The sequence below is a fragment of the Amphiura filiformis genome, chromosome 5 (assembly GCF_039555335.1).
Source record: "Amphiura filiformis chromosome 5, Afil_fr2py, whole genome shotgun sequence".
NCBI classification, from domain to species: domain Eukaryota; kingdom Metazoa; phylum Echinodermata; class Ophiuroidea; order Amphilepidida; family Amphiuridae; genus Amphiura; species Amphiura filiformis.
This window is the reverse complement of record NC_092632.1, coordinates 79,145,112-79,172,737: the sequence shown is the minus strand read 5'-3', so window position 1 is coordinate 79,172,737 and position 27,626 is coordinate 79,145,112. Positions and strand designations below refer to the sequence as shown.

The 27,626-nt window shown below is 36.3% G+C and overlaps 2 protein-coding genes across 2 annotated transcripts in view; one reads left to right on the top strand and one right to left on the bottom strand.

Moving 5' to 3' along the window:
• The window catches only part of LOC140152411 (uncharacterized), a 77,559-nt gene that overhangs the window by 42,146 nt on the left and 7,787 nt on the right, over positions 1 to 27,626 (bottom strand). Inside the window, exons 7-11 of the mRNA XM_072174717.1 lie at positions 17,126 to 17,287; positions 6,214 to 6,277; positions 4,829 to 4,872; positions 3,639 to 3,702; positions 123 to 166 (exon numbers count right to left, since the gene is read on the bottom strand). Coding sequence (XP_072030818.1) covers positions 123 to 166; positions 3,639 to 3,702; positions 4,829 to 4,872; positions 6,214 to 6,277; positions 17,126 to 17,287 — 378 coding nt within the window. The remainder of the gene's footprint in view (positions 1 to 122; positions 167 to 3,638; positions 3,703 to 4,828; positions 4,873 to 6,213; positions 6,278 to 17,125; positions 17,288 to 27,626) is intronic.
• On the top strand, positions 10,413 to 16,650 carry LOC140151981 (uncharacterized). Its single transcript, XM_072174283.1, has 2 exons — positions 10,413 to 10,674; positions 14,889 to 16,650. The coding sequence occupies exon 2, from the start codon at positions 14,902 to 14,904 to the stop codon at positions 15,733 to 15,735; it is 834 nt and encodes a 277-aa protein (XP_072030384.1). The 5' UTR covers positions 10,413 to 10,674; positions 14,889 to 14,901; the 3' UTR covers positions 15,736 to 16,650.

The window sequence follows — 27,626 nt, the reverse complement described above, 5'->3', positions numbered from 1 at the left end:
AATGCTTGGTTGGATCCACGCTTGTGTATACATTGAAACCAGAAGAAAACAAGTTTGAGTAATCTGAAAGTTTATTTGTTTTTAAAAAGATTGTTGTCCTTGCCATTGAGGTTTCCTCTTACCGCATGTCATGTCAGTGCAAATATCCATTCCTCCATTGCATATGCTACAAATATGAGAAAGTAATGACAAAACAAGTAGGTTAGCTCATATCAAATCAAATTACAGGTAAAGGCCAAAGTAAGGGCAGAGAACATCGACCTTTTAGAACATCATTATTTCTGAATTGTATGTCCGAAGTATACAAAACTATAAATTTTTGGAAAGGAAATGAGTCAAGGAATCCCATGATGACGTCAGATTTTTTCAAAATCTTGAGTTTTTGAACAAATCACAAAAATTCACTTTTTTCCCTGCACTTTTTTTGTCACACCTAAATCACCTGTCCGACTGTTATTTATAACACACCTCAATCCTTAAACTCCTTACTAAGTGCAATTTAATAGCACACCTGACAGCCTGCCTTAACATTTCTAGAACTAAGAAGTGCGATTTGTAGCACGCCTGTTATTTTCAAAACTCAACCCCTGCAAATAAATGTTGGGCTATTCCAGTTGAAATCCATATACCTATGGAAGACATGACCTTTATCTCCCACAAAGGGCATGTAGATATCAAATGGAGTCATCCATTCAGTTAGCTCCATTTGAATTTCACACTCCCTGTGTGGAAGATGAAGCTCATCATCTCTTCCATAAAGGATGTATGGACTTCAACTAGAATCCTCATTAGCAAATCCCTGTTGAAAGGTTTCTGTGCAACTACACCGCCACTATGTAGTTTGTGTAATTATGCGTATCTGGTTTATATGATTTACTTTGTAATGAATATGGATTTGAATGCATGGAACACTGTATCAACATACTGTCATATTACTGTGTCAACAAAGTTGTTGCATCTGGGAGCCTTATACAGCCATTAGTATATTGACTGAAACAGCTGTCACATGCTCATTTACAATGCAAAGGAAACATGCAGATCTACTGAGTGTATTTACTTTCATGGACTATGAATACCCACAAAGTGGTATGAGATTGAGAGGAGGAAAGAAAGATAGTGTAAGAAATAATAACAATAGATTAGTAAAGTATGCTGTGCGCAAAGTAGGTCCCAGCCAAAAGGGTGGTTCAAAACTGGGGCTTGAACTGGCTTTAAAAACTTGTAAAGAAAAGTAAATAAATTGAGGGAACAAACCACCCAAAGCGACTGTTGTGGTTCTTAGTTTAAAAAATCAATCTCACACATTAACATCATACATTGTCGCCCTGCTACGATAATTGCCCAAGTCATTATTTGTAATTTTGAGAACAAAGTACAAAATATTCTTTTTATTCTTCTTTACTATCTAACTACAGCCATTATTTTCTCATGAATTGGACTATTCCAGTAGAAATCCATACACCCCCTGTGTAAGATATAACCTTAATCTTCCACATAGGGAGTGTGAATTTCAAATGGGAGTTACCCCATTTCAAATGGGAGGTACCTGAATGGGTGAATTAATTTTAAATCTACACCCCCTGTGTAGGAGATTAAGGTCATGTCTTCCATAGGGGGTGTATGTAATTCAACTGGAATAGCTTAGTTGCATAAGACTGTATCATGTGAGATTTGGAAGATGGTATGCTCATTAACAAGCAGGTGAAATACTCATTGATTTCATGCAACATAATGTACCCATAGCCTACTATACAGACTATGTATGAACAGTCAAAGTCCCCGTGCATTGTATGCTGTGAATTCTCGCATATTCATGAGGGCCGATTGTTCCATCGTGCCATAACAATCACATCAGCATTGGATGCCTTTGAGTATATACACTATAGAGCTTCACGTTTACGCGAAAGGCCGTAAAAATGCGTAGCCGTTTTGCCTGTCACATTTCATGGAACAATCAGGTAATGCTGAGACTATGACTTTTTGGACACGGTCTGTTATCTCTTTGGTCCATGAATGCACCTTCTAGGTCAGTGGCATATGTTTGTGTAAGATGCATTTGCCTGCATGACAAAGTTCTTCGGAATTTTGTCATTTACTTTATGATAATTTTATATTGTGTTGTGATGTTATGGTGTTAGTTTAAAATTAGTTTAATAGACTTAATATACTTGTATTTATATATCTGCCGATTATCCATTGGCTGAAAATCTATCATTTTGATCAGAGGTAATTTTAATCCAGGGCCCATCAATTTTTTCAAACAATGTGTTATACAAGAGTGATTTAAAACAGATTGTTCAAACATGTGACAGAAGATGTAGCAGCCACCACATTAGGTTTAGCTTTCTGATAACCAAATCATTGGCAGTCTTTCATACATAGGTGATGTATGACAAAGGGAACTAGCTTGAATCTCTTCGTATTGGCAGGCAGTGTTTCTATACAGATGTTGGCTAACGCCACATTGAATCTGATTGGCTTATATCATCTACCCAGGCCTGTCAATCAAATAGAAATGCCTCCCTCTATAGTGTGTGCAATAGAGGGAAATGTGCTATAGAGGGCAGTATGATATAGAGGGAGACATTTCAATTGCAGGTAAGGTCTGGGTGCTTAATCTCGCCGATAAAGTCTGCGGCGTGCCCGCAATCCAAGACGCAGACCCAAGCCGATGCGCCTATGCTGAGAAATAAAATACTGTTGCGATATGCACTAACAAAATGTGTGTCTGCTCGATGAAAAGCCATGTTCAGTCACCCGTTCATCGGCTTGATCGGCCCAACTCCTACATTTCTCGCAACCGCTTATAACACTTGACAACAATACCCTTACAAATTAGTGTCCTTGAGTGCGTTGATTCTTTGCGGATTATATCGACTGATCCGCAAATTGCTCACGGTGAGTAAACTCAAGTCGTACTACAATAAACATTAATATAAAGGTTTTGAGTAATGAATGGCAAACCGCAGAGCAAGAAGATGGCAAGATGTTGCGAACTCGATGCCCATAACTGCTCGCGAATTCGCAACCAGGTATATGGCTACACTATATTAATTCATCGGCGTGCGGCGGCTTGAAACTGCAAGACGCAGTAGAGCCATCGAAATGCTGCGAGACGACGCAGAGGTAATCGGCGAGATTAAGCACCGGGTCCTAAGGGGGTTGACAAGTCTCAGAAATGCATTACAAAGTAAAAGTGTTGTAACATACAAAAGTAACTTTTTTATATTTTGACCAAGTAATGACTTTTTGACACACACAAAAACAAATTCTAACAAAAAAAGTTGCCCTTTTTGGATAAGTAAAAAATAAGGCAGATACAGGCCCATAGCCAGGGGGTACACTGCACGTACTAGTACAAATGATGTAATTTATATCTGTTTTATGTATGCTTTCCTTATAATGTGATGAAATGTTTCTTTATATCTTGCAACTAACATTGACAAAAAACTGGTGAAGTAAGGTATCAAAGCAATTGAACAAGTTCCCTCTTTGCTACAATATATTCATATTATCGTTCATTACCTAATGTGTGCAAGAGATATAGCATTTTAAAATGGTAAAAGAACTTTTGGGACACCCAGTACATGTAAAACAGAGGATAAAACTAGAGACAGCAACTCATCATACTCTCTTACCATGTGTTGCAGTCTACACTCCATGTATCACTATTTCTATATCTCACTCCATTTATCATGCAATCTGCAAAAGAAACCAAGTTCATGTAAATATTTCTTGAATTTGCTGTTTCAGCTGTGTTTAACACATCCTTTACTCTTGTTTGTTCCCCAATCCAGTTGCTCTTTTTCTGGTCTCTCTGGGCTCATATATATATTTTGGTATATTTGTCCAAAAATTTTATCCATCATGTTTGCAAATTTAGCTTCATTTTTGACAGAAATCATTTGAAAACCAAGACCATATTTTTGAGACTCTTTTTTGTTAACTTTGGTATACTATCATAATCAGATTTCAGCCGTACATCATCTCCGAAAGAACTCCATCGAATGATGGCTACCACAAAGCCAAAACTAGATGAAGCAGACCTGCATATCACATAACATTTCATCATATAGATGAAGCAGACCTGCATATCACATAACATTTCATCATATAGATGAAGCAGACCTGCATATCACATAACATTTCATCACATAGATGAAGCAGACCTGCATATCACATAACATTTCATCATATAGATGAAGCAGACCTGCATATCACATAACATTTCATCATATAGATGAAGCAGACCTGCATATCACATAACATTTCATCATATAGATGAAGCAGACCTGCATATCACATAACATTTCATCATATAGATGAAGCAGACCTGCATATCACATAACATTTCATCATTTCTCTTTAGTAAATTTGGGGTACTCCTTCATGCAAGAAATCACCAAAACTAGTCAAGTGTGAAAACTTCATTAAGGGATTATAAGCCTTATTCTGTGCTAGTCTTAAGCAGTATGCAGACTTTTTATTAGACGTACAATATTGTATGTAACATATCTACGTTATTTAATCTATTGCCATTCTATTTCCAGTAATGTTTAAGTTCTAACAAATGTTTGATGACGTAAAATTGATAATATATTTCTACCAGATATCATTCGTAACATATTATCGATTTTACGTCATCAAACATTCGTTAGAACTTAAACATTACTGGAAATAGAATGGCAATAGATTAAATAACGTAGATATGTTACATACAATATTGTACGTCTAATAATCGGAGTCTGCATACTGCTTAACTCCTCATGTCTTTCATGAAGGAAACACCCAAAATTTGATAGTGCATGAATGATCTCAGCTGACTTACCACAATTTCTTTCTCCACAAAGCCATCCTCCATTGATACATGTACTGGAAAGATACAAATTATTTAATGCTAAGCCATCATAAATATTCAACTACTGTGATTGCGAATCCATGTTTATTATTGTTTAATTAATGTTTTAATTAATTATTTTGTATTGTATAGGGAGTACAACAGTTTCAGGCTATTAGCTTTTCATTGCACCTCCTCCAACCTGTTGCTATCTTTTGTTTTGATGTACTTTGGTGTTTTTAATGTGTTTTGGTATTGTGATGGAAAACAAATAAACTTTGAATTTGAAAGAATTTATGAATGCAACATCAAGTTGACAAATTACTTACAAAAAAAAAGATGACAAAAAACAAAAGAATTGTGAAAAACAAATGATACATTCTACTTATAATCTCCGGCAGATAAGTCAAGACCACAGATAGTCTTGCTATTGGACCTACAAGCCTAAACAAACTAACCAATATTAGACTTGTAAGGTCAGAACATGATATAATAAGGCCAAAAAACAGCCTGTTTGCCCTTTCAGCTCAAAATTTATTTGAGTTAGTAGGTCAATTTTTTTAAGATCCCAAAGTATTCTGTGGTATCTACAGCTTGTTAAGGGGTACTATACCCTGTGGTAAATTTAGACTATTTTGCATTTTTCTCAAAAATAATAACACACTGGTAACAAAAGTTATGTATATTATTGGGGCAAGGAATCCAATTACTACACTGAAATTTCAGTGACTCAAGACAAGCGGTTAAGTATATATGATAGGAAATGAGGTACATCCTAGCTGTACCTTATTTCTTATCATAAATAACGAGCCGCTTGTCTTGGGTCACTGAAATTCCAGTATAGTAATTGGATTCCTGCCCCTATAATATACATAACTTTTGTTACCAGTGTGCTATTAGTTTTTGAGAAAAATGCAAAAATAGGCACAAATTTATCGAGGGGTGTAGTACCCCTTAAAGTTATTAAATCTAGCTTGGTTGTTGTGTAAGACTTTCAGTGATTAGTTCTTGGTCTTGGTCAGTAACACTAAGGCAACTTTAGCAGAACGTACATGAACTGTATGACTAAAAGTTCATGCAGGATATAGCATTTGTTTTAAATATACAGCATTTATTGACATCTATAGGTGAATATATTGGGTCTACACCTTTTTAAGATATAAATTTCACCAATGTTTAGTACTGAGAACTGTTAAAAATGTTAAAAAAGCTACATTGCCACTTTGAAAAAAAAAAAGCAACTGTGATTTGTCTTTTGGGGGGTTGGCTGGGAAAGGGCAATCAAACCTTTTTTAAGGCCTAAGCTGATTTGAATAATTAAATGTGAAATTTCACAATACCATAAAACTTTCTATATATTGAATCTATAGGCTTACCACTTAACACAGTCTTTGACTCGCACTGCACCTTCTTCATAAACACTGGTATCATGAAAACAAACTGTAGAAATTAAAAAAAGAATTCCTAGATTAGTATGGAACACTCAATGGTTATTACTCATCTAATTAAGCTAAAGTGGACGATGTTGAAGCCATTGATAGATAAATACTGCTATATATTTAGGTGGTAAGTTTAATTCCTGTATGATAGTTAGAATGAGATGATAGGAAGATTGAATAAAAAACAGAGAGTATGTATTTTTTTTTTTTTTTTTTGATCTTCCTGTAAGAACTCAACAACAACTTTCAAATTAGAAGGACAGACAAAAACAGATATAGACAGTGGGAGAAAAAAAACCAAGGTGGTTCTCGAACTACAAGTCTCACCTGCTTTCGCAACCGCCTGCTTATGTGGTAGTTTTGAACAATACACAAATATAAGGAGTGGCACCACCAGGCACCCACAATATTGAATTTTAAAAATAACTATTAGCAGTAACCCCCCCCCCCCACCAAGTTCTTTTATTGTATTCTTTATTTTTGAGATATTTCATTTTAAAAATTCATCACTGATACAAAGTCCTTAAACCTCCACACCCACAGTTATTATTTTGTATTTGTTACCGTGTTTTTCATTTGACACCATCCAGAGGGTCACGTCTCTCTCCAATGGGTGGGTCTGCCTGGTGTTAAGAAAGCACAAGGAACCACCATTGCCACCATTTTGTTACAACCCCTCCCCCTAGCTATCAGCCGTAAATTCATCAAAGTATCCTATCATAAATAGATAATAATAAATTTTGAATTTTATATAGCGCATTTTCCAGAGGTTTTAAAGATCTATTTCACTGCCACTGGTGAATCATCACGATCAGATCGCATCAACTAGGCTGGTTGCAGCCGATCCCGGTGCAAACCTATCCACAATTAGATTGTAACGTCCACCAATTATCTGTGCAGCTCCCCAAAATCCATTTGAGGAAGGAAAATTTTGATAACCAAACAACTTATTACCGATTTTGAAAGCAGGAAGAAACCGGAGACCCCTGAGAAAACCTGTGATAGCAAGCATGGATCTGCGCTATCTTCGAGTCACTTGGCCTTACCGATACTAAAAACACATGATCCTGCGGTGAGAAGTCGAGTGCGCTAGTGCATAGACAAAAAGAGGACTTCCCCCTCTGGTCTATGACACAAACTTACATTTTTGTTTTGTAAACAGGGGTCTTACACATTCTGAGCACTAAAATTCCATGACTTTCCATGACCTTTTAAAGGAAATTATTCCACGACTTTCCCTGACTTTTGACCTCTGTGAGAAGCCCTTAATGGCTGACAATCTGAGGCAATACCCTGTTGCTGCCCATTTTTGGTCAAAATTATACTTTTCAACTTAAAAATGAAAAAGCAAGCCATCTGTTGTTAACATTTTAACAGAAAAATACAGGATATCAAAAACTTCCCTGACTTTCCCTGACCTTTTATGGGATTCCCTGACTTTCTGGGCCTGGAAAAAACAAACCCAAAATTTACTGACTTTCCATGTTTTCAATGACCCTGTGTACTGCATGATATTGATATCAAATGGCATAAGGGTTGGACTTTTGCACCATGGCATCATCTGCATGCACTGTCCTATGGGACACTACAATACATAAATTTTGTATAGATATTCAAACTACTGCTGAAATTTAACTCAAAGCTTGAAATAAGAATGTTTGGGTAGTGGGTTAAGCTCCCAGGGTAAGCTTCAATAAGATTTTAAAAACATTGTATGATAAAAGTGAACTATCCAGCTTTAAAAGCAATGACAAGACCTATTTGGCAAAGTTTCAATGTCTCTGGATGGGTATGGTAACAAAAGATATGACAGGATGTCAATATCTTTCTGCTCTTCAGTTTCATGCTATTGTTTTCAAGTTCAATAACAAGGAGGTTAACATGAACTTTTGACTGTTACACACAATGTATTAAGTTCGACAAACTTAAGGTGGTACTATACCCCCTGATAAATTTTGTGACTAATTTTGCATTTTTCTCAAAAATAACTACACACTGGTAACAAAAGTTATGTGTATTATAGGGGCAAGGAATCCAATTACTTCACTGAAAATTCAGTGGTTTAAGACAAGTGGTTCATTATAGGCCTATGATATGTTAAGAAATGAGGTACATTCTAGAGGTACCTCTTTTCTTATCATAAATAACGTACCGCTTGTCTTAAAATTCCAGTGTAGTAACTGGATTCCTTGCCCCTATAATATACGTAACTTTTGTTACCAGTGTGATATTATTTTTTGAGAAATATGCAAAATCAGTCACAAAATTGATCAAGGGGTGTAGTACCACCTTAAATCATATATGTTTTGTGACGTGTCATGTTAAAAAACAAGACACTTTTGGGCAGGTTATCAATTTTGAGGTTTTTACATATCTTAAATATAGAAATATTTTGCTCCACAACGCCGTTTTCCCCAATGAAATCGGACATTCCTAATCAAAGATATTGAATTCCTAAGTTATGGTATTATAAAATTGGAAATTGAGATATCGGAATTATCTTGAAAAATGTCTCAAAAAATATCAGATGCCAGTTATATTCCAGTCTGAAACTATCAGACAATATTTTTAACATTAATAACATCACAAATTCGCAACAAACCCAAATTGTGAAAAAATCACCCCCCGGCAGATTTTTGGCTATTTCTCCATTTACGATCCTGCCCAAAAGTGTCTGCTTTTGACATGACACATTATTTTCAGGGAAGAAATAAGATTGGGAAGTGTCACTCTATGATAAAAGTAATAAAACCATGGAAGCCGCCATTGCCCTGCCATCGCGTAGGCCTGGAACACTACCGCGACTTCAACCGGCTGCATTGCGTCCATGCTCCGCGTTCAAGTAATAAAATTTACGGCTAGCTGCATCCAAGGTTAGACTTTTCCAAGCCTGCTACAGTGCATTTTTTTCAAATGTTGAACAGCTATACTTTTAATAATATTTTTAGCGCATCCATGAACTTTATTTATTAAATACATCAAATCGACCAACAATCCCACTATCCAGGCCAATACTTATACAAGAAAAACACTGTTTCAATCACGAAAATTAACCTTAATTTCGCGCCTACACGTAAGACTTGGCGATAGCCTATTCAGATATCGTTGTCAAGCTTGACCCCCGATGATTGACAGTCGGGAATGCGTACTGTTACGCATAGTAATGGTGCTTCTGGTGCTGGCGACCATCGAGCACCCCCTTTTTCCAAGATGGCGACCTCCATGCGTGTACCGGGGGTGCTGGCGTGGAACCAAAACAACAGGGGGAATCGCTGGTTAGATCATGCTGGGATGGAAAAGAACATGGTGGATCAGCGAAATTTACTGTCAGGGGCCTGATATTTTCCATGCTTTTATTCATGAAAATCTTAATGGGTTCTTAGCTTTCATCTTGTTGTGCAAATTTAGCTTCAGTTTGAATAGGAATCGTAGGAAACATCTGCACTGTGGCCTACCGGTTAGGGCGTCCGACTCATGATCGCAAGGTTGTGGGTTTAAACCCCCTTATAGGGCCAACATGTAGTTTCCTTGGGCAAGACACTGTATCTCACTTGTTCCACTCCACCCAGGTGTATGATAGGGAGCTGTTAGGAGTAGTCATACCTATTGTTGGCTGCCAAATGGTGTGACATATTCTAATGACAGCGGAATACATGTAAAACACTTTGAGCAAATTGGAAAAGGTGCCATATAAATGCCAATATTAATTAATTTTTTTCTTATGTATTTTTGGGTCACCTTTTTCGTCAAATTTATGTCTTCTAGGTGAGATTTAAGCTGCCAAGTTCCTTCTCCTATTGTCCCATGTTCCATTTTCAAGCCAAGTAAGTGAAACTTGATAGTAAACTGAAACACATCCCATGGTCTGGCTAAGTTTTGTACATCCCTGGGCAAAATGTTATTATGGAGGTCTGCTTATCTATTGTTAGAATAATCATCCTATTCATTTCATAATAAGATACAGAGATCTCCACAGTAAACAAATTAAAAATAAAATGAAAGAAATAGAGGAGGAGTTTTAATATGAAGCAGTAGGTTAAGGCAGCCAATCAAATTGCTTCTCCTGTTGTCAGGCTAGTTAACCTTGGATCTTTTTTTCTCCCTTTTCCCCTGTTATCATATAAATATCACTTTGCAGTTTTATCATCACAGAAACAATTTCTGTTTGCATTAGGATACACACATCTACAATCTGGTGTCTTCAATAAATTACTTCAGTCTGCTCTTCAAAATCAGTTAAGCAGTTTTTTTTCACACTCCAGCTCAAGACTGAGAACTTCTAGCTCCTAGGATTTTACACCTATGCTGACATTGAAGCAGACATTAATGAATTCAAATACTATGTTCTTTGAAAGCTGAATGCAACACAGTTGCTTGGGCCAGATTTTCTTGGAATTGGTAAGCTAACTTATTTACATTTGGTTCTTTAGAGGATAATGACTGTACTTCAGTTGTTTTGAGGGTAATTTCACAATTTTGCTTTGAACTGAGGCACCTCGAAGGATGTTAGATTTTTACAATACTAATAAATAACTGAAGCAAAGTAATTTACAGCGATCCTGACGCTTAGACCACCCAAGCTATAAGGACTAAATTTTTACTTTTGCATCAAGATTTAGTTTTGCATCAGGGTTAAACAGTTGCCAAACACTTTGAAGTCACAACTTATTGTATTGGAAGGGCAGATATTCGATAAATGAGGGAAATTATGGGGTAAAAAACAAGTTTAAAACAATTTTTTGAAAACAAGTGAAATGTCTATTTTTTAAGGAGTTTTTGTCTTCAGAAACAATTTAAAACAAATCGGAAAAGCAAGAAATGTACCTTTGTAAAATCACTTCCGTTACATCAAAAGATAATCAGTAGAGTGCAAAGTGGCAAAGAATTTGAAAAATGCATTTTTGACAAATTTGCCATCTTGAATAAATGCAGAAATGTGTCACGCAGTAAAACAAATGATGCCCCTCTTTGCCCCTCTTTGTATAAGCTTGTTTATTGTGGGGCCCGATGTACAGAACATTATGCGTATATATTATGCGCAGTCGAAAATTGTCTGGAAACTTCTCATGATAAACATCAGCCATATCAGGAATGTACTGTACATTGATATCCTTCTAAACAGATACAGGGTGTCCCAGAATTATCTACACCTTGTTCGATAAAAATATTAAAAATATCTAATCAAAAGTGAATCTAGTTTCAATATGTGCGATACAATGTCACACATTTCACCTACTTATTCTTTTACTTTGATTGAAATAGCTTGATTCATTTTGGTGTGACACTGATATTATTGAAAATGGATGAATACTGGAGTGTAATTAACAGGGCAAAAGCCTCATAGCACATGGATCCTTTATCCCCATTATCAAGTCGTACTGTGCACCCAGGGGGGCCACTGTCATTACAAGGTGGACACCATGCTCTTGTACAAAAACGCGTAAAAAGGGTAGTTTTTCACGGACGGGCGATGTACGCGCGTACAGTGCAAAGGGTGAAAAACGGGTATACTTTTACAACACCTTGGATGCGTGTAAAGGGTATATATTTTACTATTCATGAAAATAAAATATTTGAGACATAATCGGTCGTAATCAATTGTAGCTAATCGTGTTTTGTGCCGGTGACCCGGTTCGCTGACAATCCCGACTTCTCGTCGCAATTGAGCAATAGCGGGACCCCTGATAAATTAGTGATAATCCCCATACAGGAGAAGGTACTACGCACAGTGTCTCTACATATGTCTGCGCGATATTGACCTGGGAACTTAGGCTAACATACGGAGGTTCTCCACGACATAAACAGGAATTCATCAGGCAAAGGCTTACTTGAAAAGGGTATGATTTCAGACTTGATTTGAAAATACTTGTTCAGGGTGGGGAAAACATGACAAAATACTTGTTTAGGGTATTCTGAGATCGAAGGATAATTACTTGTTTAGGGTCCATTTTGAAAGTCCATACATGAGCATGGTGTCCACCTTGTAATGGCAGTCCCCCCCCCCCAGGACTGTGCAATCTATTGGAGAAATCTTACATCCCTTGATAGGAAATACATCATATTTGGCACAGATGTGGAACTTTTAAAAAACACTGAACAATTCTTGATATCGGATAAGTGAAATCTTCAATATGAAGTCAGATATTTTGGTTGAAAAACTTACTTGAATCATGTGACTTTTAGCACAATTTGTACTCAGGCTTCTATATAGGTATAAAGAAATCCAGAATTCCAGAGCCTGTATGGCACATCCCCATACCAAAAATGTTGAAGCATTGTTTCTAAAATAAATATATTTTAGATATTTTTAATTTATTTTGCTGTCCTGATGAATTATTATTATTTATTTATTATTTATTTATTTATTTATTAACCATATTTAAACAGGGTAACCTACTCAACAATTATTACAATATTGATTTTCAGTAGGGCCTTAAAATATATACGTAGATCATATATTTATATAAAACCATATAAAAATTGAGCTTACATAAATATTATACAACATTAAAATACATTATATAAATATTATACAGCATTAAAACCTTAAGTGTTCGAGAAAATCATTCAACTGGTAAAATAAGTTGTACTACAATTAAACAAAAACCCAAGTTATTATAATGAGTAATTAAAAGAGAAACACAAAGTATTTAAAAACATTTGACATTAATGAGCTGTAAAATCAGTACATTGTAACTTGATATAACTTTATAGCTGCAAAATTTCAACATCTGTTGAATTTATTCAACCACATTCAATATTTCAGATAACATTGAATGATTATGGTATGGTGGGAAAGGGATAATTGATATTTAAGTAGGTTTTGATAAACTGGTGATTTTTTCTTTTTTTCCTTGTGTCTGGGTGACGTCTCAGTTATTAACATTACTTAATGGCTGTTAAGTACTGTAAAACACTTAAGGGGGTTCGAAACAATGTTTTTGGAAAACAGAAACTGAATTTAGAACCATTTGAATAGATTGAATAAGTTAAGCTTAATACACTGAGCAAAATAGTTTTTGTTTGAAGGAAATCGGACATACGGTTGTCAAGATATACATGTTTTTAGTTTCTTTGTATTCTATTGTTTTTGTCAATATATTGATGAAGTTAATGAGGAAAATTGGCATAATGTGCTCATGAATATTCATGTTTGCCAATATTATACCAAGATCTTATGAATAAACCTTCATACTACTTTTATTTTATATGATTTTGACATGAAACTTTGCCAATGTGTTTCTATGGCCTAAAACATTAACATGTGATTTTCCCGCCCATCTAATTTGCATATTTGCATAATTAATTAGCATTATACTTAAAGCTAATTAATTATGCAAATATGCAAATTAGATGGGCGGAAAATCACATGTTAAAGGTTTAGGTCATAGAGACACATTGGCAAAGTTTCAGGTCAAAATTTTAAAGGTAAAAGTAGTATGAAGGTTTATTCATAAAATATTGGGAAAATATTGGCAAAAATTAATATTAATGAGCACATTTTGCCAATTTTCCTCATTAACTTCATCAATATATTGGCAAAAACAAAAGAATACAAAGAATCTTTCAACAACAATATCTCAAAAACCGTTTGTCCGATTTGGCTCAAATTTTGGAATTAAGATTATTTTGCATATCTCTCTGCAACAAGTCTATTTTAATCTCAATCAGAGCAACTTGATTTTGCCTTTCGTACCACCTTAATTTGCCAAATTGGCAAGAAGTTGTCTTTTTAAGGCAATTTAAATTCACGAATTTGCATCATCTTGCTATGTAAAACCATTATAAATGAACTATTTAGCGTGCGGCAATTTAATTTAGTGATTAGCAGAATAAGCAAAATTAAATTGATAGCGAAATTAAGTTGTTTTACAGTAATTAAAACTTCTTTAGCAATATTGGGGCCAGTGGAAAAAATAAATACACAGGAATTAACAGCTTTTTGCCATTTCAGTTCGAAAATATGATAGTTTATTTACCCTAACAGGACAAGGTACTACAAAATACTACTTGATATATGTGATGCGATCAAGCAAAATCAGTCGGAACTCGGAAATATTAAATTTTCAGTTTCTTATAGAATAGCAAATAGCATTTACAAAGCTGGATTTTGCAGAAAACCCCATTGAAATTGAACGACCAGTTTCAAAGATATGAGCAATTAAAGAGTTTCCAAAACAAAGAGGAAACAAAAGGAAATATTTCCTTTGTTTAGCTGTATCTCAAAATCAATATTTCCCGAATTCAGACTGATTTTGCTTGATCGCATCACATATATGCACTGTTCGTGCGTGCATCCCACGTGGTGTGATGATGCAATCGCCCTAAGTGATATATAGGCACGGTTTCACTGGCCAGCGAAGCCCAACACCTGTGGCAAAGTGTCGCCGACCCAGTGTTTGGCATGCGAGGGTTCTCAGGTTCAAATCCCACCCAGAGCAAACAACTTCTTTCTTTGTTTCCTCTCTTTATTCCTTCCTTCTGTCGCCAAAAAGCCCTTAGGCAGTTAGGGTTAAGACTTGAAATCCTTTTTGTTACATGCTTATTTACATGCAATCCAACTAGTTTTTCGCAAGTATCTAAGATCTTGTGTTTTTTCCTTTTATCTCCAGTCACAGAAACAACATGTACACATCTCTACCAGCTATTGCATCCCTAATGCTTGTTGTGTCTGGTCTCATATTGGGAGTCGCATCACAAACCAACCAAACAGGGACCTGTAATTCCTGCTGCCAAGGCCCTGCAGGCATCCCAGGTATACCCGGTAATGGAATGCCCGGCTCCCCTGGCAACAATGGCTCCCCCGGCAACAATGGCCTACCCGGAAGAGATGGATTTAAAGGAGATCGTGGTGATGCAGGAAGTGTCGGACCTGCCGGTGAAAGGGGTTTTCCTGGCCCCCTGGGCCCAAGCGGTGAGATGGGAGAACCCGGGCCTTCTGGACCGCGTGGTTTACCGGGAAAAGTTGGCCCAAACGGCATGCGAGGAAGTCCAGGACTTGCCGGTCAACCAGGACCAATCGGTGAGAAGGGCAGTAACGGCACAGCACCGGAAATAAGACAATCGGCTTTCACAGTCATAAAAACATCTTCTCAAACTCTAACTAATAGCCAAGTGTTAACGTTTGACATAGTAGAAACAAACATTGGCAATCATTATAACTCTGTAACTAACAAGTTCATGTGTCAATTCCCAGGCACCTATGTTTTTACATTTACCATTGCAAGTGCTAGTGCAAGTCACGACCCACATATTTCACTGGTTAAAGATGGCACACGGATTGCCACCGCGTATGTTCGTAATTCTGCAAATGATTATCAGCAATCATCCATTACTGTTGTACTGCAGTTGACCACAGGCAATAGTGTGTGGTTAAGTAATGAAAGTGGCAGTACACGTACAGTACATAGCGATGGTAACAAATACACCACTTTTGCTGGATTCCTCCTTTATGGTTAATTCAAAATTGAACATGAGTTGAACAGTTTAAGGATATTTTGTACAGTTTTTGCTTGTAAACCATAAATTCTGCTTGTAAACCATCGAGGGCAAGTCTAAGATAAAGTACCCAAGTTTTCTCCCATAAATATGTTACAGGAAGCTGCAGGTTTTAACACGATAATAATGTGCGCTTAATTTTGCAGTGAGAGGGTATTGTTATTTGTGACCAGCTCCAACAAAACCCGGAACAAGTCGCCAGACATATTTTTGAGTTATAGGCCTTTAAAGATGTCATTCCCATAAAAAAAAATCAAATTTTTGAATTCATAATTTCATGGTATTAGACTGTGGGATTAAGTGGAGTTTCATTAAATCCTTGAAAGTGCTTATTAAAAGGAGGTTATTTAATGAATAAATAGCAGTTGAACTATGATCATCTCTATTCAATCCTGTGTAAGGCAGGAAACTAATTGGCCCATTACTCAGAATAGCAATTTGGCAAAAATATCAAGGGATCATTTACAAAATTATACATATCTTAAAAAGTATTGATGCTATGTATATAATGTTGGTATCATTTTAAAGCTTATTGTCTGTTGCTTACATTTCTATTCAAATAATGAAATGTCAAAATTGCGACTTGTTCCTGGTTTTGTCAGAGCAGGTCACATTTGTTGAAATAATCAGAATTCATTCTGCCATTTCTTTCTTTTTCTATACATGGGATGATTGTCCCATAGGTAACTTTTGTAATTAGCACTAACTCATTATGCAAGCAGGAAATTAAGATCATTTATACAGTAAAGAAACAATCTTAGTAAAAGTATTTACTACGTATCATCTTGGTTCAACATGTTATCACTGTCAAAGACACCAATAAGGCCAACAAAAAATTGTTTGTTTGTCCACGTCCAACCGACCGTGTACCCTGGTCCCGACCGTGTCTTTTTTTAATTTTAATTTTTATTGTTTATTTTTTTTTTTTTTTTTTTTTTTTTTTTTTTTTTTTTTTTTTTTTATTTTTTTTTTTTTTTTTTATTTTTTTTTTATTTTTTTATTTTTTTATTTTGTTTCATAAGCCTCTATGGACAAACAAACAATTTTTTTTTTGGCCTAACCTGTTTCATATATGGGACATTCAGAGCTTTGTTCCCATGACAAAGTACATTAATTGATGCTATTTTGTTATAAAGAAAATTGAGCCAAAATGATTTTCACATAAAAATAATATTACTAATAGTAAACAACAGGTCATATTGTTTTCAATGTGGAGTGTTTTTAACAGAGTTAATAGAGAATATGGTGCTAAGCACACTTTTTTTTATTTATGCCTCATGTTGCTTAAATATTGTAAAATGCATGAAGATACGTTAGATACCCATAAATATCCAAATAGTACATTGCTTACTTTGTGGCTCATGGGGTGTAGTCTCTGCTGCAGCTGCTGTAGGTTCTTGCATAATAATTTGTGTACTGTCCGGTACTTGAGGATCAAGCGATGAAATCTGTTTGGTTGTAGAGGCTGAGGTGGTGGCTGATATTGTTGTAATATTTGGATTTTTTGCTGGACCTGATAGAAAAAATAATTACCTTTTCATCATTTCCACGTTCATTTGCAAAATAATGTATTACAATGATTTGAAGACAAATCTATATTTCAGCATTTAAGGGATGACCTTACAAGTTACATGTTAGCTATTAATGTTTTCCAGGATAGGAGTGTCTTTAAACAGAATACAAGTGATGTTTCAGTCTTGCACTTGTAAGATATTACCCAATCAAGTAACTGTTTTGTGCTTTAAAACCATCCCTTCATATTTTTAGCATTTTACAAAATTATTGATACTTATACACATATGAATTTGCCAAAATATATCTTTAAAAGCACAGTGACATTAAAATTAGTGTCCCCAATCCTCAAACTGAGAGCGCACTGCTTTATATTATGAATAATTAGCCATTACTGTCCTCCAAACTAAACACAAACAGGGTCAAAATAATTTGTTGATGACTAGGGCTATGTTGAGCATATTCTAAAAAAAAAGAAAAAAACAAGGCCAAGTGCTCTTAGCCCTTGCATATTTTGAGCCCAGTCTGCAAAATGTCCTTTTACTTTTGCGAACATGTATTTTTGAATTGGTCTGCCCTTAACATCAAAATAGGCTGTTCCAGTTTAAATCCATACACCCCTATAGTAGACATGACCTTAATCTCCCACACAGGGGGTGTAGACTTCAAATGTAATCACCTATTCAGGTAACTCCATTTGAAGTTCACACTCCCTGTGTGGAAGATTAAGGTCATGTCTTCCATAGGGTGTATGGATTTAAACTGGAATAGCCCAATGTAGTTTCTCCAATAGCAGATACTTAATCTTCATTTGTGGGCATATCTTAATACTAATCACAGAGTGTCCGTCCGTCCCAGCGCTTACTCGCGTTCAGCGGTGCGATATCAGCGACTGCTGCGTGCGATATCTCAGACGTCTGTGCGAGCATGCGATATCGCGTGCTTTCATGTGTGCTATCGCGAGTATCGACGGGGATGTGCGCAGAGTACCGCATCGGAAAGCATTACAGTGTGACTAACAGGTGCATCTCATCGGACCAATAGGCCTATTTTCAAGACATGATTAACATAAATAAAAATAATCAGTTATGGTAAGGCCTATAGAACCCGTTTGCGTTCACATTTCTCCCGATTGAATTGACGGCCTACATGCAGATACTACTAGAATTTCAGGGTATTTTCGGGTCCTCCAATGTGGTAGCAGGACAAGGCTTGGAAGAGGCGAACGGTGGGTTTTCAGATTATGGGTACCGATCGAAGTAAGCGTCACAGCTACAGAGCAGAGTTGATTAAGTTGTGTCTTGATCATTGAGAGGCGTAACTATATCGTAGTAGTCTGAAAGGTCAGGACAAGTAGAGTATTATGGGTAACGGGTGTTGGGTAACCCGAGATACGCGAAATCTAGTTATATACTAATAGTCCATTTTGCTTCCTTGAGAGAGTAGCATTCACATGTGATACATGTGTGATATAAAATTGGATGGTTTGAACCCAATACACAAATTTATTGGTCGAGCTATGAGTTTTAAAATATTGGACGAGACGAAGTCGAGTCCAATATTTTAAAACTCATAGCAGACCAATAAATTTTGTATTGGGTGAAAAATCCATCAATTTAGACAAATACACCACGAATGAGCAGTAAATGTCCTCAATTGTATTCTGAGTTACAGTGTAAAATGGACATGAGAAGGTAGTATTCATAGGTACCTCAATTTGGTGATACGTGTACCTCATTTAATGAGATACACGTAGCACCAAATTGAAATACCTATGAAGATGACCTTCATGCCCATTTTACACTGTAACTCAGAATACAATTGAGGACATTTACGGCTCATTCGTGATGTAATGGTCACATTTTATCATTATTATGTTTTCAGAATCTTTTCTTGGTCAAAAATGTAATTTTTGGTCAAAAATGTGATTTTTGGTCAAAAATGTGATGTGATTTTTGGTCACAAATGTAATTTTGGGTCAAAAATGTGATTTTTGGTGAAAAATGTGATTTTGGGTGAAAAATGTGAATGAGCAAGTCAAAAATGAATTTTGGTCAAAAAATTGTAGAAAACAAAATTTTTGGGGAAAAAGTGAGCCTATCCAACACAGTCCAAGTTTTGAGTCCAAGTGTTGATTATATTGGACTCTTCAACTCTGTACAAAGTATAGGAAGGAAGATTCTGAGAACATAATAGAGAGCTTGCGAAATGACGTTACTTTAACTTTAACTTTAACGTCTAGAGGATTATAGAGGATTATGTATTCAAAACCAAGGTGGTTTTGAATACATAATCCTCTATAATCCTCTAGACGTTAAAGTTAAAGTTAAAGTAACGTCATTTCGCAAGCTCTCTAATAATGATCATACGCGGTGTACCCACTTAACTATGTATCGTGCGACAACGCCTAGTAAATAATTATATTGTACAGGCAGGGAAACTAAATCAATACATGTGTAACTGCTATGCAAGCGGATACACATGTATTGATTTTCAGACGATATATCTTCGGATACCAGGGTAGAAAATGATGAATATATATATCTTCCATGATTTTTTGGTTTCGAAAGAAACCAATGGTAAGGCTTGCACTTGAATATATGTGTTGAAAGAACATGCTAGTCTTAAGCGTGCATGTTGACAAACAACCGTGCGTTTTGAAATCAAAAACTGACAAAAGTTCGGATTTTATATGTGCAGAATAAAAAAAAAAAGACTACTGCCCTCATTCGTAAACACTGCAGGGTTACCCATAACCATGATAACATGGTACACTAGCGCAGCATAGACCACTGGTAGAGATAGTCTAAAGCAGATGATGTACCATCTACAGATTAAACAGGTCGGAACAAAATGGCCATGCGTGGCTGTTGAAAAACTAATGGATTCAGCCTGCCATCACGGCGATTTCTGCCACAAAGATATCGGGCAATAACACTGTGTACTGTACAGATGCACTGCCTTTGATTGCGAGTTTCACACACAAACGCACAAATCTTGAGAAAGCCAAATGGATTATACACGAATCCGACAGGAGCTGTTTCTACTCCTCAACCGTGGGTGGCGCTGTTGCGTCCGCCATTGCCGGGGGCCATTTCGCGCTTGATTCAAGTTCATGTGCATGTTGTATGTTCACTTTTCATCTGTTTTAAGCTATTTTAATCAGGTTAATACTACAATTTTTTCATGATTAGGTCTACCTTATTTTGAGGAGCTATGGTCGGAACATTTTTGAGCATTTAGACCTACAATTATATTGATGCTCAACTTTAGGCCTGGCATGCTAGGCCTTGGGCCTAACTAGTCATTTATTTTTGGTTGGTAGGCCTACTCGGCATTGACATTGATATTGGCATGTTGGTAGTGTTATTTTAGACAAGGTTTAACTTCAAGTGAGGGATCTAGAGGTGGGATTCATTCATGATTTATCAAATAAACGATCGAAGCATATACTCGGGCCAAGGGCCTACAATAAAAAACGTAACACGCTTTTGTGAGAGCAACAGGGTTCAGACGGGTCCTGAATTTTGCTTTTTCATTTTCCAGGCCTGCAAAGTCATGGAATTCAGAAAATCTCTTGAAAGTCATGGAAAGTCATGGAATTTCACAATTTACTCCCCAAAAAAAGTTTCTCTGATTAATACTATTATTTTAAACCAAAAATGGTAATTAAATTAGCTTTTTCATTACCCTTTTCCGTGTTTTTAAAATCCGTTCCGATTGTTAGGCCTACTTTCTAAATCGGAAAGTGAAATCACGCATTACCGGCCAGCACCTGCAGCTGATAGGGTAAATTATGCACAGAAATTATTCCACTTGCCCACTATTCCGTCGTCTGAAGGTATTTAGTTAACTATTTAGCTATTTTGGTGCAAAATAATAGGCCTACAAGATGATTTCCGACATCGTTTTCGTTCCGACTTTCGGATCATGCATGAATGCACATTAATTTTTTTATTTAATGTACCTAAAAGATGATTTCCGAAATAATATTTCTGACTTTCAGATGGTTCATGCACATTAATATTTTTTTATTAAGTAGACCTATCTAGGGCCTAACTGCTATAGGGGGCCTACACATGCTATGTCGTCTGAAGGTATTTAGTTAACTAAATTTATTTAGCTCTATTGGTGCGAAATAATAGGCCTACAAGATGATTTCCGACATCGTTTTCGTTCAGACTTTCGGATCATGTATGCACATTATTTTTTTTAATTATTTAATAGACCTATAGAATGATCTCCGATATAGTTAACGTCCGACTTTCAGATGGTTCATGCACATTAATATTTTATTAACTATCTAACTACTACACGTACATGCTTTGTCGTCTGAAGGTATTTAGTTAACTAACTGGTGCAAAATAATAGGCCTAAGATGATTCCCGACATCGTTTCGACTTTCAGATAATGCTCGCACTTTGGTTTTTTTTATTTAACATGTTTAATATAGACCTACAAGATGATTTCCGAAATAATTTGTGACATGATCAAGGGGAATGAGTTGGATGTCGCTAATATTGTTTTTGAGATATTGGCAAAAACAGTGTTCAAATTCTTTTGTTTTATATTGTTTTCAGCCATTGATAAATTGCTCATAACTCGGTAATCAGACGTCCGATTTTGATGGAGTTTGCATCAAAATGTAGCATTAATTTGTAAACAGCTAGCTAGAAAATGATGCAAAAAACTTCTAATTGAAAATTGCCGACAAGTGACTCATCCCCCTTGATCATGTCACATTTACTTCAGACTTTCAGATGGTTCATGCACATACTTTTTATTAATTATCTAACCCGCGCTATATAACTGCTACACATGCTTTGTCGTCTGAAGGTATTTAGTTAGCACTAGCCCCCTATATTGGTGCAAAGTAATAGGCCTACAAGATAATTTCCGACATTAATATTAACCATGCATTAAACATGCCCTAACAAAACCCGATGTTAGGCCTATAGCTTCTGGTGGGTGGTCCACCTGAATCAATGAATTGTTAGTTTATGCACAGGTCATGTAATAAAGCCAGTGCAAAGGTTTTAAAAATCCCGGGTTAAAAATGCTTCGTGCATAGTTGAATATGGGAACGTGGACATTTTAAAGTGTTGTAACTTGAAAATGGAGCCTCTTTGAAAATTGTTTTGAAAAAATAAATGCCAATTGCTATTGTCATTTTTTCAATGTGAAGGTGGTTGGACTAAAGCATATTTTGAAAGTAGAGTGCCCCTTAGCATGGTTAGGGTTTTGAAGTACACAAATAGTACAATTGTATGAAAATGGTTGGTGCATTATATACCAGAGAAAGTCATGGGAAGTCATATGTTTTTGCTCATAAAGTGTAAGAACCCTGCAAAGATTTGTGCCGTCCGGACTTTTTCAAAAATCAGTGAGGGAGTCCCTGATTATTTGTTATTTATATGTTGTTTTTTACCATTCATTTCTGTGTAAAATTGCAATTGCAAAGGCTTTGGCAACACATAAAAACGGGGAGGCCCCTAATATTTTTTGTTATTTCCCCAAAGGCCTACCCCTAGCTTGAAGAGAGTGTTTGCAATAGGCTACATGTTTATAAATGGTAAGCAAGAACTTCTAAACATGTCTTTTCATTGCAACAATTTTAGAAACAAAGAAAGGGACCAAAGAAGAAAAATAACAAAAATATTGGAAAATCTGCAAAAAATCGGGTGGGGACGTTATTTATTTTCAATTGGCCTTATCGGGAAGTAGGCCTACCGCATTGGACTTTCAATTCGTCGCCGAAGAAAATCGTCAGTCAAAGACCAATAATTTTCTTGTTCTTTTGTAGCTTCTTAATTAAAAGCATTCATCATTTGCATTTTTTTAAGTTTAAAACTCTACTTCTGATGAAAATTTTGCGATATTTTATACTGCTTAAAAGTTAAAACTATTTTTAATACACCTGTATCCGGTTCTTTAAGCCAGAGCTAAGCGACCGATGCTTTTTAACACTTTTGTTTTACAATATTTAGGCCTACGCTACGGCGAAAAAAGATGCATAAATTCACTTTTTTGACAAGTAAATTACCTTGAAATTCTAGTTTTGGCCATGTCTCGAACATCATCTGCCTAAGCAGCCATGGCAATTTGATGATGGTGACAGTGAAGTGAACTTAGTGAAGCATATCCAAAGTATTGTTGTTGTTTGCTTATGCTATGCTGCACAAATGGCCCCCGTAATGGCGGCTATGTAAGAGGGCGCCCTTTCGAGAGTGCGCGGTCGGATTCGTCTATAGATAGGATCAGTCTGTTTTCAATGTAAAATTGACTGCTCAGTGCCAGAAGTGGGTAAGTGCAATAGCTACCCTGTGAACATTTGGCAATTTACACACAGTATATTGTACTCATCTACACATGGCAGTTACACATGGCAGCTATTGCCCTTAATTACCCGCTTCTGGAACTGAGCAGTTGAACTGTAATATCTGCTGTATAATATTTATTTGCACATGCTGTAATTTTACTTTGGAGGACAGATGAACATTGCCATATAATTACCAGGGGGTTAGTATACCCACAGGTTTGTGACCATTGATATATCTTCCCATCAGGTTATTATGCCCAGTGCTGTTGTGATTATGATATTAGCGAATTTTGGAAAATTTCCACAACGGATGGTTCTGCGACGGCAAAACACCAAATGTTGTCGTCGTTGCCAGTAGCAGAATTTGGACAACAACGCATTACAAAGTTGACGACGACAACGTGTGGTGTTTTGCCGTTGCAGAATCATCCGTCACGGAAATTCCCAATGAACTCCACTGCAGGTATCATTGAGCAACATGTGAGTGTAATACAACTTATGTTAATCAGATCTGACATGCTGTTTGGCTTTAAAAGCATCAATTTTGTTTGAAGAATAGGCCTTTTCAAATCAAAGCCAAAGACAGCTGTTTTTAATGATCCAGTCATCACACACATATATTGGGAGCAGCACTCCGCTAGTTGTACTTTGCGTAATGTGTGTCACTGGTGAGCCCTTTGTGAATTTATGCACGCATATACACACCACGTGCATGTGACCTGGTTTTCCAAACATTTCCAATGTTGATTTGAAAAGGTCTATATTAATATTAAACTTCTTTTCAATAAAGATCGATACTAGAGCAATTTCAACAAGTCTGATCAGATTAACAAAGATTTTGACACTATACAGTATTACAGTCCCGGGTATACAGTGCAAGGACAATATTGAGTATTTTGATGTTACTTTTGGTTTAAAAAGTCTTACTGTACAAAATAAAATTAAGATTCTTTAAATATTTCAATGTGGAGACATTGTGTCATCATCTGGAGAACTCCAGTGATTTTGGGATGAACTTTGTGACCAACCAGAGATGACCTTTAGTCAAATCAATGCAGTGTATCGTGGCAGAACCTCAAACCCCATTGGACACTCATGATTGATTCAACCAAACATCATATCTGATTGAGGATGATACTGTCCATCACAACATCCCTGGATTTCTCCTGGTGAAGACATGTGTGACCTGTTCCTATAAAATGAGCGTTAAGTCGCAAGTTGGTGGTTTAAAGATCTATTGTTGAGTTGCTGCTCTTTGTTTGATGTTTGAAGACACCTGTATAGTGAGTGAGACATAATATGCTGTACTCAGTATTCAATTTGGCCCCCATTCTGAAAGGACAAACCACTGCCAATACAGATGTCAAAGAACATCACCACAACAGTTGGAACATCTCGAATCTGCCAACTTGCAACATTACGCTCATTTTGTGGATATGTGTCTTCACATCAAAATATCGAGGTACAAATCTCATTTTATTTTGAGAGACTGTTTAAATCAAAATTACTGGTTAATTACCAACATATATGGACATAAGTTATTCAGACAGGCAACAATACAATACTTAATTTGAATAGGCGAAAAGATTATTTTCGTTTTGTGCCAGATAATTTCTGCATCAATGATGACATGTGGCAAGTCTTCAAATTATACCATATGAACAACTACTTGCATTTATGAATTAGGGATTCAATCATGTTTCACCGTTGTTCATCACCGTTTAACAACGATGCGGCAGCGTGCGTCTGCGTGGTTTACTTGGCGAGGGCAGCTTTAGCTGCCCGAGCGAAGTAAACCACGCAGACGCGCCGGACGCGAGTTGTTAAACGGTGATGAACAACGGTGGAACATGATTGAATCCCTTTCAACAACGACAAGAAGCTAAAGATCGTACAATTCACGATTATTTTACGAGGAAATGTCAGTTAATCATTGTCACTAAGTCTTACAAAAACTTAGATGATTTCTCTGTTAATATCAGTAATAAAACTACAGAATAAAACGGCAAACTTTAGCCGCTACCTGAAAAATACTGAATTCAACTTGTAAGCTTGCATACGCACAAAGGTTCCAGGCATGACGAATTTTATGCGCTCTCGCGTAGAACGCCAGTAGTCTCGCTCGCGTTCACAGTATACCTTCTTACAGTAAAAGTGTGGATTCATCACGGATTAACAATGGTTGGCTCCTGTACAAAGGTATAGGAGGAGTTGTTGAAAGGGATATATTGTAAAAAATATAATCTTATTTGCATTTGCCAAAAGTTTGTAATTTTAATTATCATAATAAGCTGATATATTTCCATAGGTTTATGTAGTGAACAATATAATATTATTGTGTATGTGCCAAAAGGTGTTTTTTTTATTTTACTATTATAATAAACCGCTATACATGTATTTGCATAGGTTAATGTATGAAATAATATATTATTGTGCATGTGCCAAAAGTTTGTGGTTTTAATTGGACTTGAATAAGCTGCTATATTTGCATAGTAAACAATATACATTGTACATGGTACATGCATGTGCCAAAAATGTGTGGTTTTCATTTGACTACAATAAAATCTAACAGGCTTCTACTTTTGCATAGCTACATGCATTAAATAATTTAAGTTTATTATCTTATTTAAGTTTATATTTCATTATTGGGCTCATTGACTTCCAATCACCTACTCTTATTACTAGCTTAAAACATATTGTGTATAAATAGCAAACCAATAACTATCAAACATTAACTGTTTTTGAAATAGTGATAAAACAAAGATACACTCGAATATAAACATGGACACATACACCCCACACAACACATATCCACCAGCAAACACAGGCTTATGCCGGATACACACATTTGGGTTTTATTGGCCTTATGGCATCAATAACAAGACAAATGACCTGCCAAAAATCATGAAAAAAATCCTGTAATTATTGTAACATTGACCCAATTATTAAACACAATCATGCACGATGTGTTATTGCTATACCAAAATTGAAGCAATGTAAATTAGAAATCGGTTTAAAGCCATGCTCCTAATAGCTTACCCTGTATTAGTCGAGCCATTTCAATGTTGGCTTTAAGACCCAAAGGGCATGGGTTCAACTCCTAGGTCAATCTCAAACAGTTGTGACATGCAATTGCAAACCTAGGGTGCTATGCCCATTAGATAGGTCCACGATTTAATAGTCCAAAGTCGTGTGTGTGTCCTCGGTTACATGCAAACATGCACACAAACACACACCCCCAACACCCCCACACACCCCCACACACCAATAATCATACGCAGATAATGGCCACAGATAAAGTCTTCAATACAAACAGCTGTATATTTATATTGCCATGTGTCTGCACCCTGAATGGTCATTTTAATAATGAATTTATTTCAATTTTCTGTGAATTTGTGATGGAAAGTCAATGCAGCCCACTAATTTAGAATCGTAACCTACTACGTCGTTCAACAAAGAAAGCGCATGTGTTTCCTATGTAGCCGTTTCCACAGACGCATTCAAATCCTAGATCGTCATCCGATCCTACTCGGGTGCGCAGTACACAGGTGCCTCCGTTAAGACATGGGCGAGACGCACACGGACCTACCGCTGATTGGTTGGACAATATTAATACACCACAATCATATATCAAAACAGTTAATAATGGAATGGATATGAGGCGAGTTTCAAACAGATGGTTAACAGTTTCTGGAACATGGATGGTATTGATTATTTAACATCAACATGCATGTTAACGTAAAATTGTTAAGGTAGTATCAATTCGGAGGCTGTAAAGGAACTTTTTACAATGCTTGTCATGATAGTTGTACTGCCACTATGACACTAATGACTCTTGGTTTTACTCTTCATCTAAAATCATACCATAATTATCAAAGCCTGAATTATGACTACCAAATGTGAGTGACATTGGTGAGAATGATGATGACAAAAGAAAGGATTGATGGGAATGATGCTGAATATTTCTACCACAAAGCAAGGAAAACATATTGATCAAGCAATCTTTTTATATAGTTCTTTA